The sequence below is a fragment of the Myotis nattereri genome, assembly GCF_964212035.1.
Source record: "Myotis nattereri genome assembly, chromosome: 12".
In the NCBI taxonomy this organism is placed as follows: Eukaryota; Metazoa; Chordata; class Mammalia; order Chiroptera; family Vespertilionidae; genus Myotis; species Myotis nattereri.
The window spans coordinates 23,413,976-23,428,875 of record NC_138087.1 but is presented as its reverse complement, the minus strand read 5'-3'; the positions used below and the strand labels follow the sequence as shown (position 1 = coordinate 23,428,875).

At 41.5% G+C, this 14,900-nt stretch overlaps 1 protein-coding gene across 3 annotated transcripts in view; it reads left to right on the top strand.

Moving 5' to 3' along the window:
• ADAMTSL1 (ADAMTS like 1) overlaps window positions 1-14,900 on the top strand; it is a gene marked incomplete at both ends in the record, with an annotated part of 891,527 nt that overhangs the window by 755,034 nt on the left and 121,593 nt on the right. For all 3 annotated transcript variants that reach the window (XM_081104271.1, XM_081104273.1, XM_081104272.1), the window contains one exon: window positions 10,482-10,661. In XM_081104271.1, coding sequence (XP_080960397.1) covers window positions 10,482-10,661 — 180 coding nt within the window. The remainder of the gene's footprint in view (window positions 1-10,481; window positions 10,662-14,900) is intronic.

The window sequence follows — 14,900 nt, the reverse complement described above, 5'->3', positions numbered from 1 at the left end:
TAATAATTGCTCTGGATTTTAGTGGGTGTGCAACCCAAGTTTCACCCAGTAACAGGAATATTAAGCAGGAAGTATATCCCCTGTACTTCCAGGTTTAAGAAATTAGGTGATTGAAGAAATTCTCTAAATTCCACAAAATAGTGGGCTAGAAAGTCTATTCCCATTTTTATAGTCTTGTCTAGTAAGTGAGATTCCGTCCTCATTTTCTTTGTTTCTCTGAGCCCTAATGTGTTTTGGCTCAGTTTCCACCTCTGTTGCCTCTAACTGCCTTTTTAACCTCTCAGTCTCAAATACTGCAAAGTTACAAATATCAAAGGTCTAACACCAAGCTTGACAACATATCTACCTGCCACCTTCCCCAGCCCCCTTCATGGGTCTGTTTCACCCTTCTTGGGTGACAGCACCTTCTAGCCTGTTCTGTAGCTGGTAACTGGAGCCATCTCAGCCTTGTCTGTCCTTCACACCCGGTCAACACCTGAAACCTGTGGATTCCACCTCCTATACCTTCCAACTACCCCAGCTGTTCTCTTCCTTCTTAATCCTTCTCCTACTGTGCTGGTTCTAGTCCTCCCAGTTAACCAAACCATTACAAACAGCCTTTTACTTGGTCTCCCTGTGTTGTCTTGGCTTAATTCTCATCCAGTATTTCCCAACCTGGTATTGATGGTTCCTGACTACAGGCCCCCTGTTGAGCCTTTCAAATAGTCATATATAACATATTACTATTACTATTTTAGTGCATGTAAAATATGCTGTTATTTAGAGTTACTTGACCTGGAAGGCTCTTCTCCATGGCACAACTATTAACATCTCAAAGGGCAGTTGTCTTTGGAACCCATTGGCCTTTGCTGCCTGAATTATTTTCTACAACTGGATCATGTTACCCGGTACTTTAAAATCCTTAATGACACCGCATGGTCTTGAGATTATGTTCAAGACCCTTCACAGTCGGCCCCTCATCTGCCTTCTCAGTCTCACTTAACAACCACCCTTCCCGTGAAACCTATGGTCCACCTTCTCATGACCCCTCACAGATAATGAACATGACGTGTCCTTCATACCCTGAGTCTATGAACACCTGTTCTCCCTCTGCCAGCACTCCTTATCTCCCTGGCCAACCTCCTCTGAGGACCCTTCCGCAGCTTTTTTTAAAAATATATTTTTATTGTTTTCATAGAGGAAGGGAGAGTGAGAGAGAGAGATAGAAACATCAATGATGAGAGAGAATCATTGATCGGCTGCCTCCTGCACAGCCCCTACTGGGGATCAAACCCACAACCCAAGCATGTGCCCTGACTGGGAATCTAACTGTGACCTCCTGGTTCATAGGTCAATGCTCAACCACTGAGCCACACCAGCCAGGCCCCAACTTTTCCATAAAGACTTAATTATACTCTCCTCTGTATTCCCTCTTTTGTAAAACTAATCACATTTTATAGTAATTTTTTCTCCCTAGCTGGACTACAGATACCTGAAGCATAGTAACCATTTATTAATTATCTAAATCCCAGCATTTAATACAGTGCTTGGCACTCAGCTAGTACCCACTAAATTTTAATGAAAGAATGAATTAGTGAATGAAAAAATGGATGAAATGAGTTAAAAGCTATAAGCAAGAGCACATTATGTTAAAACTGGAAAGTTGGCCCTAGAAACAAAGCATAAATGTCTCTTTGTATTTGGCTCAATAATATGACTTGAGGTATCAAGGAAATGAACTCAGCTCTTGGTAAATTAAACTACCAAGATGAAACTAAAAGTGTCAATATGGGCAGAATTTATTAATGTGATGATTATGGGAAAATCTTAAAAAATACAAGACCCTTGAGTCATTGTGTTTTTGTATAGTATCATAACTTTTAAGTGTCCCCATTATTGTGTATTTTTTTTTTACTTTTCTTACAAAACTAATGAATCCGTGACCTTATATAATGAAACATATATGGCAGCTAGGAAAATCAATATTATTACTATTTTTTGTTATATATTCTGTTTATGGCATATATTTAAAAATAATGCCCCTTACCAGGGGTCTACCTTTTCATACCATAATATCATCTTAAATGATTTATAAAGGCAAACATTTTTCATTTAGTTCTATTAAACTTCTCTGCTGATTCTTTAAAAATGTTTTCTTCTTTGCAGTCTGCCTCTCACTTCATAACTGTCAACCCCCCTGACAATCTCAACATGTTCACAAAGTCATCACAGACTTTGGAACCTTCCTTAATTTGAAATTTCATCTTCTGCAGTTAAAAAGAAAATCTAAAACCACCTTTTCATCCATACAGGGCAGGGCAAAAGTAGGTTTACAGTTGTTCGTATGGAAAAATAATACAATGATTAATAAATAATAACATAAGAATAAACTGTGGTAGGCATACTCACAACTGTAAACCTACTTTTGCCTACCCCTATATAAATAGACCAGGGAAACTTTTTGAGCAAAGATGAGACGGGCTTTTATGAAACCCTGACAAATATCCCTGACCATATTAACTCAGCTAGATGGTTGTCTACCATACCTGGAGGGCCAGGCACCCAGCAGAGCACATGTTGCCGCGGCTGAAACCGCTGCTGACTTGCTTAGAAGCAGCTCCTGGCTACGGATGAAACAGCCCGATAAAAGGTGGATGTTCAGCCCATCAGCTGGATTTTGTTTTACATCTTTTAAACATCTGGATTTGGGGCCCTTGTATTCATCCAATCATCAATTCAACAAACATTTATGAAGTGCATGTTCTTTGGCAGACACTATGGGAAGCACTGGGAATTGAAAGATGAATACATTCCCTTTCTTCAAAAGATGCATAATCCTGTGAGCCTGCAGGGAGGCCGAGGGAAAGGGTCCTCACAGGGGAGCGGCAGTGCCCTTCCAGGTCATCATGGGTGGGAGGGGACTCGTTTGCCACAAGGCAGAGGCTCTAGAGCAGCTGTTCTCAACCTGTGGGTCGCGACCCCTTTGGGGGTCAAACAACCCTTTCACAGGGGTCGTCGCCTAAGACCATCAGAAAACACATATATAATTACATATTGTTTTTGTGATTAATCACTATGCTTTAATTATGTTCAATTTGTAACAATGAAAATACATCCTGCATATCAGATATTTACATTACGATTCATAACAGTAGCAAAATTACAGTTATGAAGTAGCAACGAAAATAATTTTATGGTTGGGGGTCACCACACCATGAAGCTGTATTAAAGGGTCACGGCATTAGGCATTAGGAAGGTTGAGAACCGCTGCTCTAGAGGAAGCTTTTGTGGGGAAAAAAGTAGCCTCTGAGTTGGCCTTCGAGGATGTCTCAGAAATTTCTAGATGGACAAAGAAGTGAAGGGCATTGCTCTCAGTGAAGGCCAGAGCAGAGAAGGCATCTGTGAGCCCAACAGCAGGCAAACTGTCCATCCTAGCTAAAGCACTGGTCCACGGCAGGTCACAAAGACGTGCTTGGGAAGTCAACGCAGGATTAAGGATGAGGGCCCTGCCAGCCATTCTCAAGGGTCTAAACATCATCTTCTGGGCACTGAGAATTTCCTAAGAACTTTATGTGTATAATAGGCCCCCTCATTAGTAGGGGATATGTTCCAAGATGCTCAGTAGATGCCTGAAACTGCAGATAGTACGAACCTAATATATACTATGTTTTTTCCCATACATGCATATTTATAATAAAGTTTAATTTATAAATTAGGCACAGTAAGAGATTAACAACAATAACTAATATTAAAATAGGACAATTGTAACAATATACAATAATAAAAGTTATGTGAATGTGGGGTCTCTCTCTTTCTCTCTTTCTCCTTCTCTCTTTCTGTTTGTCTCAACATCTCATTGTACTGGTCCCACCTTTTGACTTGAAGGAAGCACTTTACAGCTTCTTTGGCATTTCCCAATTGGCAGCATCCCTACTCTTGTGCTTTGCAGCCATTATGAAGTAAAATAAGGATTATCTGAATACAAGCACTGTGATACCGCCACAGTCAATTTGATAACCCAGATGCTACCAAGGGACTAATGGGCAGGGAGCGCATACATCATGGAGATGTTGGACAGAGGGATGATTCACATCCCAAGCCGGTCCAAGTGGGATGGCACTCGGTTATATTATGCTACTCAGAACAGCAGACAATTAGAAACGTATGGATTGTTTATTTCTGGAATTTTCCACTTAATATTGATGGGTAACTGAAACCAGGAATGACGGGGGACTACTGTAGATGAAACTTCAAGTTAGCTGATTTTTTTAAAACATTTTTGGCAGCTGTTTTGCCATCATATTGTCACAGACTTCTGTACAGAGCTGGGAACAATTATTTCAATGTCTGTCCCTTAAATCAGGTCCTATCTGCCATTTGATAACCCAGCTATGTTATTTAAGTGAGTGGTCACACGCTATAGCACAATTTGATTACATCTCTACCCTTGAAATAAGACCAATTATTTTCGTCATCTACTTCCTCCATTTGAAAGAGAAAAATTAACCTTCATCTTCCCTTATTGCCCCATTTGCTAAAAAGCTCTCACTGACAGCTTGAATTTGAGAGCTGTTTTTTATTCAACTACCTGTTTGTTTTTGGAGCATTTATTCAAATTGAATAGAAGCCCGTGTGCCTCAGAAGATATTTAGAAAAAGAAAATTTCAGCCATCAAGCACTGAAGAGAGCTGTACTCCTATAAATCTTACATCACTAGTGAAGTGTCCAAAATGTCAGTCACAGGTAACAGAAACTTCAAGAGCATGTTCCTTATGCCTAACAAACCCAATAGGACCCATAAGGAATTTGACTATGGGTTGTAATCAAAGGATTAGAAGAAAAGTGGTTTGATGTCATTTTGAGGTTTAGGGGTTAATGATTTTATGAACCAGCCATTACTTCTCTCATAGAAAAATACACTGCATTTTCACTAGAGTGTACATATTTATGGATCATACCAAAGCATCACATACCTCCAGCATCTGTTATAAAATGTCATTCTATGGCTTAGCTCATATCCTGACCACTTCTTTACTAGGAAACAAACAAATCATTAACTTTGAAGGAGGGAAAATTAGAAAGGATGTGGATTAAAAAAAAAAAAATTGGAGATGAAGTCATCTAATTCTATGGTCTCTTAATAAAGATGTAACAATATCATGCTGGGGAAAAGTTTTGAACACTAATATTGAGCTATAAGAGAAGCAAAACTGCTTCTTTTGAAGAGTTCTAGTAGATGATAATTTCTGAAAAGACTGAGAGTACTTAAAAGAGCTATTTTAAAAATAAAGTAAGCCTAGCCGGTGTGGCTCAGTCATTGAGCATCGACCTATGAACCAGGAGGTCATGGTTCTATTCTAGTCAGGGCACATGCCAAGGATTTTCTCTCCCCCTTCCTCCCCCTCTCCCCCTCCCCCTCCCCATCCCCCTCCCCCTCCCCCTCCCTCTCCCTCTCCCCCTCCCCCTCCCCCTCCCCCTCCCTCTCCCTCTCCCCCTCCCCCTCCCTCTCCCTCTCCCTCTCCCTCTCTTCCTCCCTCTCCCTCTCCCTCTCCCTCTGCCCCTCCCCCTCCTCCTCCCTCTCCCTCTCCCTCTCCCTCTGCCCCTCCCCCTCCCTCTCCCTCTCCCTCTGCCCCTCCCCCTCCCTCTCCCCCTCCCTCTCCCTCTCTGAAATCAATAAACATTTTTTAAAGTAAATTAAGGTTTATAGGATAGAGACTGCTTTGGCTGCTCTAGCTTAGGAGGTTAGGGGTGGCCTCTCTAAGTAGGTGAGAATGGAATTGAACCTGAATGATTAGAAATTCTCAGCCACATGGAGATGCAAGAGAAGATTAGTCCAAGTAGAGAAAAAATCAAGTGTGGAGGCCCTGTGAAAGAAACAAGCTTGGCATTGGAGGAGCAACAGCAAAAATCAAAACACTGTGGCTGGAATATGCAAGGAAGGAGAGTTGTATGAGATGAAACTGGAGAGAGGTTATGCGGGACTTCTTATTCCCTGCTAAAACCTAGAACCAGGCTTGGTCCATCATTGGTATTTAATAACTTTGTGTGGAATGAATGCATGAAGTTGGAAGGATTGGAGTTAGACAGTCTCAAAGTTTCATCAGGGCAGGGACCAGAACATGTAGGGCTTTGCAGGGCCGCTTTAAAGGAGTTGAAATTTTATTCTAATCACCAGGGGAAGTCATTGGAGGTTTTTAAGCAGGGGAATTATGTGAGCTGATTTATGCTTTGAAAACATCATTCTTGTGGAGAATAGACTGCAGGAGAATAAGGTAAAATGCTCAATATCTTCCATTGCTCCTCTAGATCCACTCTCTACCTTTTGCACCTGTGTCCAGGAGGCTGACCTAGATAGACTCTACCCTCTGGCTTCTAGTTGTGTTCAGTCAATGGGGTTTTCAGAGAACATCAAAGGGAGAGAGGAGCTTCGATTGAGTATGCTATCTATATCCTGCTGAGAGCTAACTGAGAAAACTAGAAACTAGAAAACCAGTTAGGAAGCTTAGTAGTGGGTTAGGCAAGAGATGGTGGTATCCCAACTTATTATTTATTGTGGAGGTCAGTTTTCCTTATTTTAGAGGCAAATCTGAAAGCATTTGCTCATGGATTGGGTGTCAGGATAGAGGTGGTGAGAAAAAAGAAAAATCAAGAACTTTTCCTAAGTTGTGTCTTGGCTATGGCACCATTAAATGAGTGAAGAAGACGGAGAAGAGAGCAGATTTGGGGTGATATTGGAGAGGCAGAATCATAAGTTCCATTTTAGACATGTTTAGGTCCAGATACCTATTTGCATTTCAGCGGACATACTGAGTAAGAATAGGGGAGAGATCAGAGCTTAAGATTTAAATTTTCAACTCATCAGTATAAACTTTTTTTCAGACAATTATGACTTGAACAAAATTACATGAAGTTTATGAAAGAAATTTAATAATTCACAGAATGGAAAGCATTGTGGAGAACACAGTCCCTAAGTCTGGCAAATCCTCAGGAATCAATAAAGCACATGATTTGTTGTCTAATTATAAAAAGAGTTCTGATGACAGCCTGAACAATGAAGGTTATAATGAATCTGATGATAGAATAACTGGTTGGTTAGAAGTGATAATTTGACAGAAATAGGAAAAGGCTGAACGTAAGAAGTCATGCAAAAGACTTTAAAACCTTAGTTATCCTCGGTAACAAGAATGTTTATTCTGAATAAATGGAATTCTTAGGTGCTAATTTAAACTTCTCCCAACAACAACAACAAAATTTCCCCCAACCAATAGCTTCCATTTTAATCCACAAATATTATTGAGAATTTATATTCACAAAAAGCACTTTGCAGTACAGTATGGGTACAAATGCATTCAAGAAGTAAAATCCTTCAAGAGTTTATTGAACTACTACTAAACAAGAACTAAAAAGTTTGCTTCTCTGATAAATAAAAAGGCTAGGGAATCACCAAAATGAGCCAGAGAAGCCAAAGTCCTGGGCCACTCTCCACTTGAATCATTAGCTTCAAAGCCATAGATTTTTCCTTAAGACTAAATGACATGCTAGGCAAGTCTTGGAAGAAACTGTTTAATCTGTGATGAGTAACAATTGGCTGTAGACCACCAGACAGCCAGTGGCATAGCCTAGAAGCTATGATCAGTGTTGCCTTTCAGCTCAGAAATCAAAGTGTCTAGAGAGAACACATTTCCAGGCCTACCATAGTGCAGATGAGCTGTTTTAGAATGTTGGTCCTCAAGCTGGATCACAGGCTGGTTCCTGCTGGTTAGGAACAGTCACAGAGTAGAGGCTGAGGATTGACTTTCAAAGCACTGCCTTTCCGGTGCGGGTGAGGGGAAGATCAGGCCCCTAGCAGGCTTGGGGTTTGCAAGGCCTGGGCCCTCAGCATGAAGCAGCAATCAGAGTACCCTCCATTACAAACAGAGAGCAGTTCCCACAACCACAAGAAAGAGAAACCAAGCGTGGGCTCATTCTTCAGCTGTGTCCACCACGCCAGCCCAGAGAACATGCTCAGCATGGGGCCTTAGTTGAGTCACTTCACCTGTTTAGCCTCAGCTTCTTCATCTGTAAAGTGGGGACAAGACTTACCTCATTGGGTGGTTTCATCTTTATCCTTAGCCTTCTTTTATTCACTAAGTAGTTGAATTCAGCCATAAGAAAGTACTTTTTTTCCTACGGAACTCAATAGGTTTTTCTCATTTCAAAAATTTTAAATTTTTGAAATGCAAATGAAGGTTGTTCACCACTATATTAGATGCTCTGAAAGGCTCTAGGGTTAAAAGGTCTAACAAGACCTGGCCAGTATTGCTCAGTTGGTTGAGCATAGTCCCAGGCACCAATAGGTTGCCAGTACGATTTCCTTCAAGGCACATGCCCGGGTTGCCAGCTCGATCCCCAGTAGAGGGTGTGCAGGAGGCAGCCAATCAGTGTTTCTCTCATGAATGATTCTTCCTCTTTCCCTCTTCCTTCCTCTCTCTCTAAAATTAATAAAAACATATCAGAAAGAATATATGCACCCCTATGTTCATAGCAGCGCTATGTACAATAGCTAAGATTTGTTAATAGCCCAAGTGCCCATCAGTAGATGATGGATTAAAAAAGATGTGGTACGTTTATACAATGGCATACTATGCAGCTGTAAAAAAGAAAGATCTCTTATCCTCTGAGACAGCATGGAGGGACCTGGAGAGTATTATGCTAAGAAAAATAAGCCAGTCAGAGAAAGACAAGTATCACATGATCTCACTTACATGTGGAATCTAATGAACAAAATAAACTGATGAACAAAATAGATCCAGAGACATGGAAGCATGGAACAGACTGACGAATCTCAGAGGGAGGGGGGCAGGGAGATTAACCAAAGAATTTATATGCATATATGTATAACCCATGTTCATAGACAATAGTACTGTGAAGGTGCTGGGTGATGAAGGGGCGGGAGTAGAATAGAAGGACTTAATGGGGGAGAAAAAGGGGGAATATGTAATACTTTCAACAATAGAGATAAATTTAAAAATAAAGAAAATAAAATTTAAAAATAAAGAAACACAGCAAAAAATATAATAAAAACATTTTTTAATAACAGCCTAACAAGACTAAGTTCATAGTTTTTCTAACTTCATTATTCAGTAGCTCTGTGACCTCAAGCCATTCACAACAACCAACAAAGGGCACTTCTGCTCCAGTGTGATCCAAACAACCACTGGTTCTAACTGAGGCCTCTCTGGGTCCCCGGATGTCCCTTCTATGTTTCCTTATTCCTATTGGAAATGGCAGAGGGGCATTCTTTGAGAGATGATTCTCAGCCCTGATTGCAGAATTACCAGGGAGGATTATTTTTTGTTTGATTTAAAAAAACCGATGTCTGGGACCCATCTCCCAGAGTTTCTGCTTGAATGATTAAGTTTCTGATTAAATATAAGGCCTCAGTACTTTATATAAAAAAAAAAAAGAAAGAAAAAAACCAGGCAATTTTAAAAAGCATCTAAGGTTGGGACCATTGAGGAATGGATGGCAGCTGGGCCACACAGCCTGCTAATTATACTCAAGGACATGTATCACCCCACACCCCACCTTCCTCTGGGGCCACAAATGTCCCTTGCAGTTCTGACTTCAATGCACTGAGCACAGACCCCAAGTTCTAAGTGGCCACTGCCGGAGCAGGGGCAGCACCTGGTCGCCTGGCCATTTCTACCTTCAGGGGAGGTGGCCACATCTGTTCTGTAGGCTGAAAAGTCATGTGTCCAGCTACAAATTGGGGGCCCCTTTGCTATTGCAAGGGAAGGGCAAATACTTGCAATAACAGCCAACACGCTGTGCCGCTGGGGTCCTCTCTCCCTCCTCATGCAGGTGGATTATAACTATGAAGTTACATGTAGACAGTGTGTTTGGGGTCCTGCTGAAAACCACTGAAATAAGGCTGTTTTTCTTGTATCCCAAATATCAGTGGCTCTTGCTCCCACTGCCCTAAGAAATCACAACTCCAACAAGAAAAGTGTTCCCGGGGAGTTCAGCAAACCAGGCCTCACGTTTAACGCCCCTCGGATGTGGTAGCGTGGGCGTGCACACTCAGAAAGGGCGGCCTGCTCTGCAGATTAGTTCCTCCAGATTTACACCGATGGCAGGAGGAGCTCTTATTCTTTCAGGAAGCAGCACAGATTATTTTCACTGGATCGTAAATATGCTTAACACTCCATTATACTAACCTTTTAAACCAGTTGTCTTGGGTGGCTGCAAATCATCCTTTAAATGCAACTTTCTAAGATTTAAATGCTCTTCAAATTCCTTGGCGCTCTAGTTAAATACTTGAGATTAAGCGTGGAGGGTGTAGATCTTGCTCCAAAATGTATTTCACAGAGAGGAAGTGAAATCCTTTGGGCTGGTTTCTGGGTTTTCTTCTTTTTCTGTTTTTTCCTTTTTTCACTCTTTACTCGGCCAAGGCCAAGGCCAAACTGGGCACTCAAACATGCCACTTCCTTATGTTGGATTGACTTTCCTTCCCTGCCCAGTGCTCCAGGACCTGCGGAGGGGGCGTCCAGAGGCGTGAGGTGCTTTGCAAGCAGCGCATGGCCGATGGCAGCTTCCTGGAGCTTCCTGAGACCTTCTGTTCAGCCTCGAAACTGGCCTCCCAGCAAGCCTGCAAGAAAGAGGACTGTCCCAGCGAGTGGCTCCTCTCTGACTGGTCAGAGGTACGTGTGGTAGAAGGAGATGATGAAAGAGGCATAAATAAGGAGGAAAAGAAGGCACCCCAAGTAGGTACATATAGAAGGCGAGAACAGAACAAAATAATCCTCCTAACATTATGGAGCCGTATTATTGTAACCACTTACACCATCTTGTGTGACTAACTTTTAACTAGTCTACAGGGACATGAGTTAAGCAGCCAGCCCTTATTCGGCAATCTGAAGCATGCAATTATAAACAAGTTCCTCATGGAGCAAAACCAGGCCTCACTCATGCTATTCGGGCCCAGGATTCTTCTCAGAATATAGGCTGCTTCTCCCTCTATCTCCAAAAGTGTTTTCCTGACCTCCCTGCCCCTCCTACTCCAGGATGTTTCTAGTCTCTACTTAGGAAGGGCGAAGCCTCTCAAGTTCTTCTCTGCCACGTTACTAGACAATCAGGAACATGACTTAGTAGGAAAAGAAGGCCAAGGAAATCTTGCCTCTTTCCTGTCAGTTTCCTGGCTCCAAAACTTCAACAACTTCCCAGCAAGATAACTTGATTTCCCCTCTTGCTTTTAGGGAGATGATTGCAACAGCCTTCACCATTCCTGATGTGCCTCAAAAGTTAGGGATATGTCCCCAACTAATCTATTGTGTGTATTTGTCTAAATAATTCCTGTTCTAACACTAGCATCAATTCATTCATTTAAACCCAGCTTCAACTGATCGTTTTCAGCCCCCGCATCTTTCTCAATTGCCTACAACAGGCCTGTGTGTCTTCCATAGAGAAGCCCCTTTTCCCCCAAATTGTTACCCCTCGAGCAAATTTAGCCAAGAACAGAATCACTAGGCCTGAAGTGAAGTGTCAAAACCAGATTCAAGGCCCTCTCCACTTTTTTTTTTTTTTTTTTTTTTTTTTTTTTTGCATAGGGCAGCATTTGAATTGGCTTTGCTGACTCCTTCGTCTTCTTTGCTTGATATACACGGCACAGGGTGGAGCTGTGCTAGCTGAAATACACCACAGTGCACTTGCCTCCACAGCGGGGGAAGCTGCCTCTGAAAATTAAGATGCCAGCTCTATCAACATAGGTTCTTAGAATTCTCATCCCACATTTTATCAGCCCATATAGCAGTGGTTCTCAACCTGTGGGTCGCGACCCCTTGGGCGGTCAAACGACCCTTTCACAGGGGTCGCCTAAGACCATCCTGCATGTCAGATATTTACATGACGATTCATAACAGTAGCAACATTACAGTTATGAAGTAGCAATGAAAATAATTTTATGGTTGGGTCACAACATAAGGAACTGTATTTAAAGGGCCAGAAGGTTGAGAACCACTGCCATATAGAGTTCCATCAGTTGAGACCTGCTAAGGACATTGCAATTGAGAGTTAGCCTACATTATCATAGGTTTTATAATTTAGCAGTAAAATTGCCTTCTGGTGGTTTCTCACCCCAAATGTCTTAGAACAATAAAATGTCATGTTTTAGAAACAGGATAAAGGAAAGAAGTGTGTAGAATGAGAATGTGTGTGTGTGTGTGTGTGTGTGTGTGTGTACATGAATATGGTAGTGAAAATTTTCCCATGGAATGATGATTATATATGAAAAAAGTCATAATAAATATAGCAGGGCAGGAAAGAGCCCTGATGCATTTGCCAAGTACGTGGCTGCAGATGAAGACCTCTTCCCAGGGTGTACTGCAAAAGGTATTGCTCTCCTACGTCCATGGGTGATAGCCTGCCATGAATGGAATGCTGGCTGTGTGATTATTAATTGTCCTCCTGTGTTCCTGGACTTTGTAGTCCCTGAGCATATGGGGCACAGAATTCAGAACATGTCCTTTTTGGCCTGCAGATGTGAAGGAGGAACCCTTGTGATCAGGCACCCAGGAAAGGAGACTGCTGAATTGAGGTCCCATGGGAACCACTGAGTAGAGCAGGCCTTTACAACAGTGTCATGTGTGGTGAAGAGTTGAGGCAAACTTAGGTTCTAATGCTGCCTCTACTACTTACTGGCTGTATTTTACATTCCACCAGCAATGTATGAAGGCTCTAATATCCTTGGGTTACTTAACCTTTCTTGGCCTTAGTTCACTTATCTAAATATTGAAGATAATCATAGTGTCCCCCTTTGTGATTATCAGGAGGCTTAAACTAAATGATGCATGTAAAGTGTTTTGTGCCTAGTAAAAGTTAACCATAGTTATTGCTATGATTCTCCCCCATCCCTGCCCATTGTCAGGAAGAGAGGTAATAAAAGAAAGGACTCACCTTGACTGGCTAGAACAGGGGTCATGGCATAGACCTTCCCAGCCCTTGTCAGTCTTCCTAGGAAGAGGAAGTTGCATTGTGGGAACTAGAAATCATTTGTGATTATCGAAGGGATGTTATTAGATTCTGAGATATCTGGGTTGGTGAATCGAAATTCCAAACATTGGGGAGGGGCTGAGAATGGTGGGAAGTGATCACTGACTCAAGGAGATGAAACTCACACTGGTGCCATACAAAAGTGCCCCTGGAGGTGTTCACAGAGGCTCCAGTTGGCCCTGTCATCCCAACAGCCCTTCTCTGGGCCCCATGGCTGAGATGAGACCTGCATTCCACACATACACCCCACAGCCCCCTTGGAGAAAGGAAGACCAGGATGATCTACGAGTGTCTTTATCCTCAACTATCTGCCCCACTCTCCTGGTTACTTCACAGAATCCCTCAGAGACAGAATTAAGCCAAATGTTTAGACACCTTAAATAAAATTACTCTCAGATTCTACTCTGAGAATAAGACCCTCAAAAGGCCTTACCTCTTTTGTGAAAAAAAAAAAAAAAAAACCCTTCCATCTCCTGAAAGAGTTAGCTAGCAAATATTTTTAAATCATATTTTTAGGGAAGTTGTTCCCCCCTCAAAAAAATATAAAAGAAATTAAAGTCAGAGTAGTATATTTTAAAGCTAGAGGGAACTTAGAAGAACCTGTAGCCTAGTTGTTCTTTTAAAAATTAAAATCACAGCACTCTTTTTAAATTGAAATGTTACTATGAAGCCAAAAATCTAAAACAGATCAAGTCAGAGCTATTTTGGTTGAAGTGTGGGTAGAGGTCCCAGATTTCCAATGGTTGGGTCTCCAGTTCATATGAGAAGCCCCTAAATCACTTACTTAACATAGTTTTAGAACACAGTTTGAAACTCCCTGTTCTAGCTTAGTTTCCATATTGTAGCAATGTGGAAATTGAGCCTAGAGAAAGAATTAGACTTGACCAATATCATAAATTAATCGTCTGACATGCAGTCTATTTTTCTACTAAGCAGCACTAAAATGACCATGCTTTCAAATTTTCCAGGCTCCTTACCTCTATTCTACCTGACCCCTGGATTTGGTGCTGTCATTTACAATAAAATAGGGGATTAGTGGAAACTGGGATCTATAATCATCAGGGAACAAAATCAATACATTTGACTCTCATCCCCACTTTTTGCATCTTAATTGTCTCTCAGAGTAGTGTAGATCATAGAACTTTGCATGTAATAGTTTATTTCAATGGGCTAGGATATAATACTTGAAAAGATAAGACAATATATTTTGGCTTTTACTGTCATTTTTTAAGTTACCATGGCATACTGCCATGACCCTAGTTCAGGCCTTTATCATCTCAAGCCTGGACTACTGTGGCAGCCTCCTTAACTGATAGCCCTACCTGCCATCCATCTCCTACTCCCATCCCTCCCGGACACTGTTGCCAGATTAACCTTCTCAAAACACCTCTTTCATCATTTCACTCCTCCCTTCCATGGCTCCTCTTTGCTTTATGGACCAATTCCAAACCTCCTGTCTGAAAAATTAAAAGTCTCCAACGTCTGGCCTCTTGAACTCCTGACGCTCTCGATAGGATCCTTCTGCTCAAAAGAGGTTGAGTTCTGCCCCCAAACCTGCCTTGGACTTCTGCACTGAATGGTTCTACCTTTGATCTGGTTATTTCCCTGTCTCCCATGCTTATCCCTGGTTCTCTACACCTGTCCAGATCCACCCATGTTCAAGACCTAGGTCAGGAAATCCCCAGTGTACCATAAGCATTCAACAATTGTTAGAATTAATTTTATAATACTTCATTTGTCTTCTAGTTTTGTATTTTTACTAAAATTTTTATTACTATTTGACTCTTTAAACACTTTAACTGAAGTATAATTTGAATACTATAAATTTTAATTTAGCATAATGTTTTCAAGGTTTATTCATGTTGTAGCACATAGAACTAAATTCCTGTTTA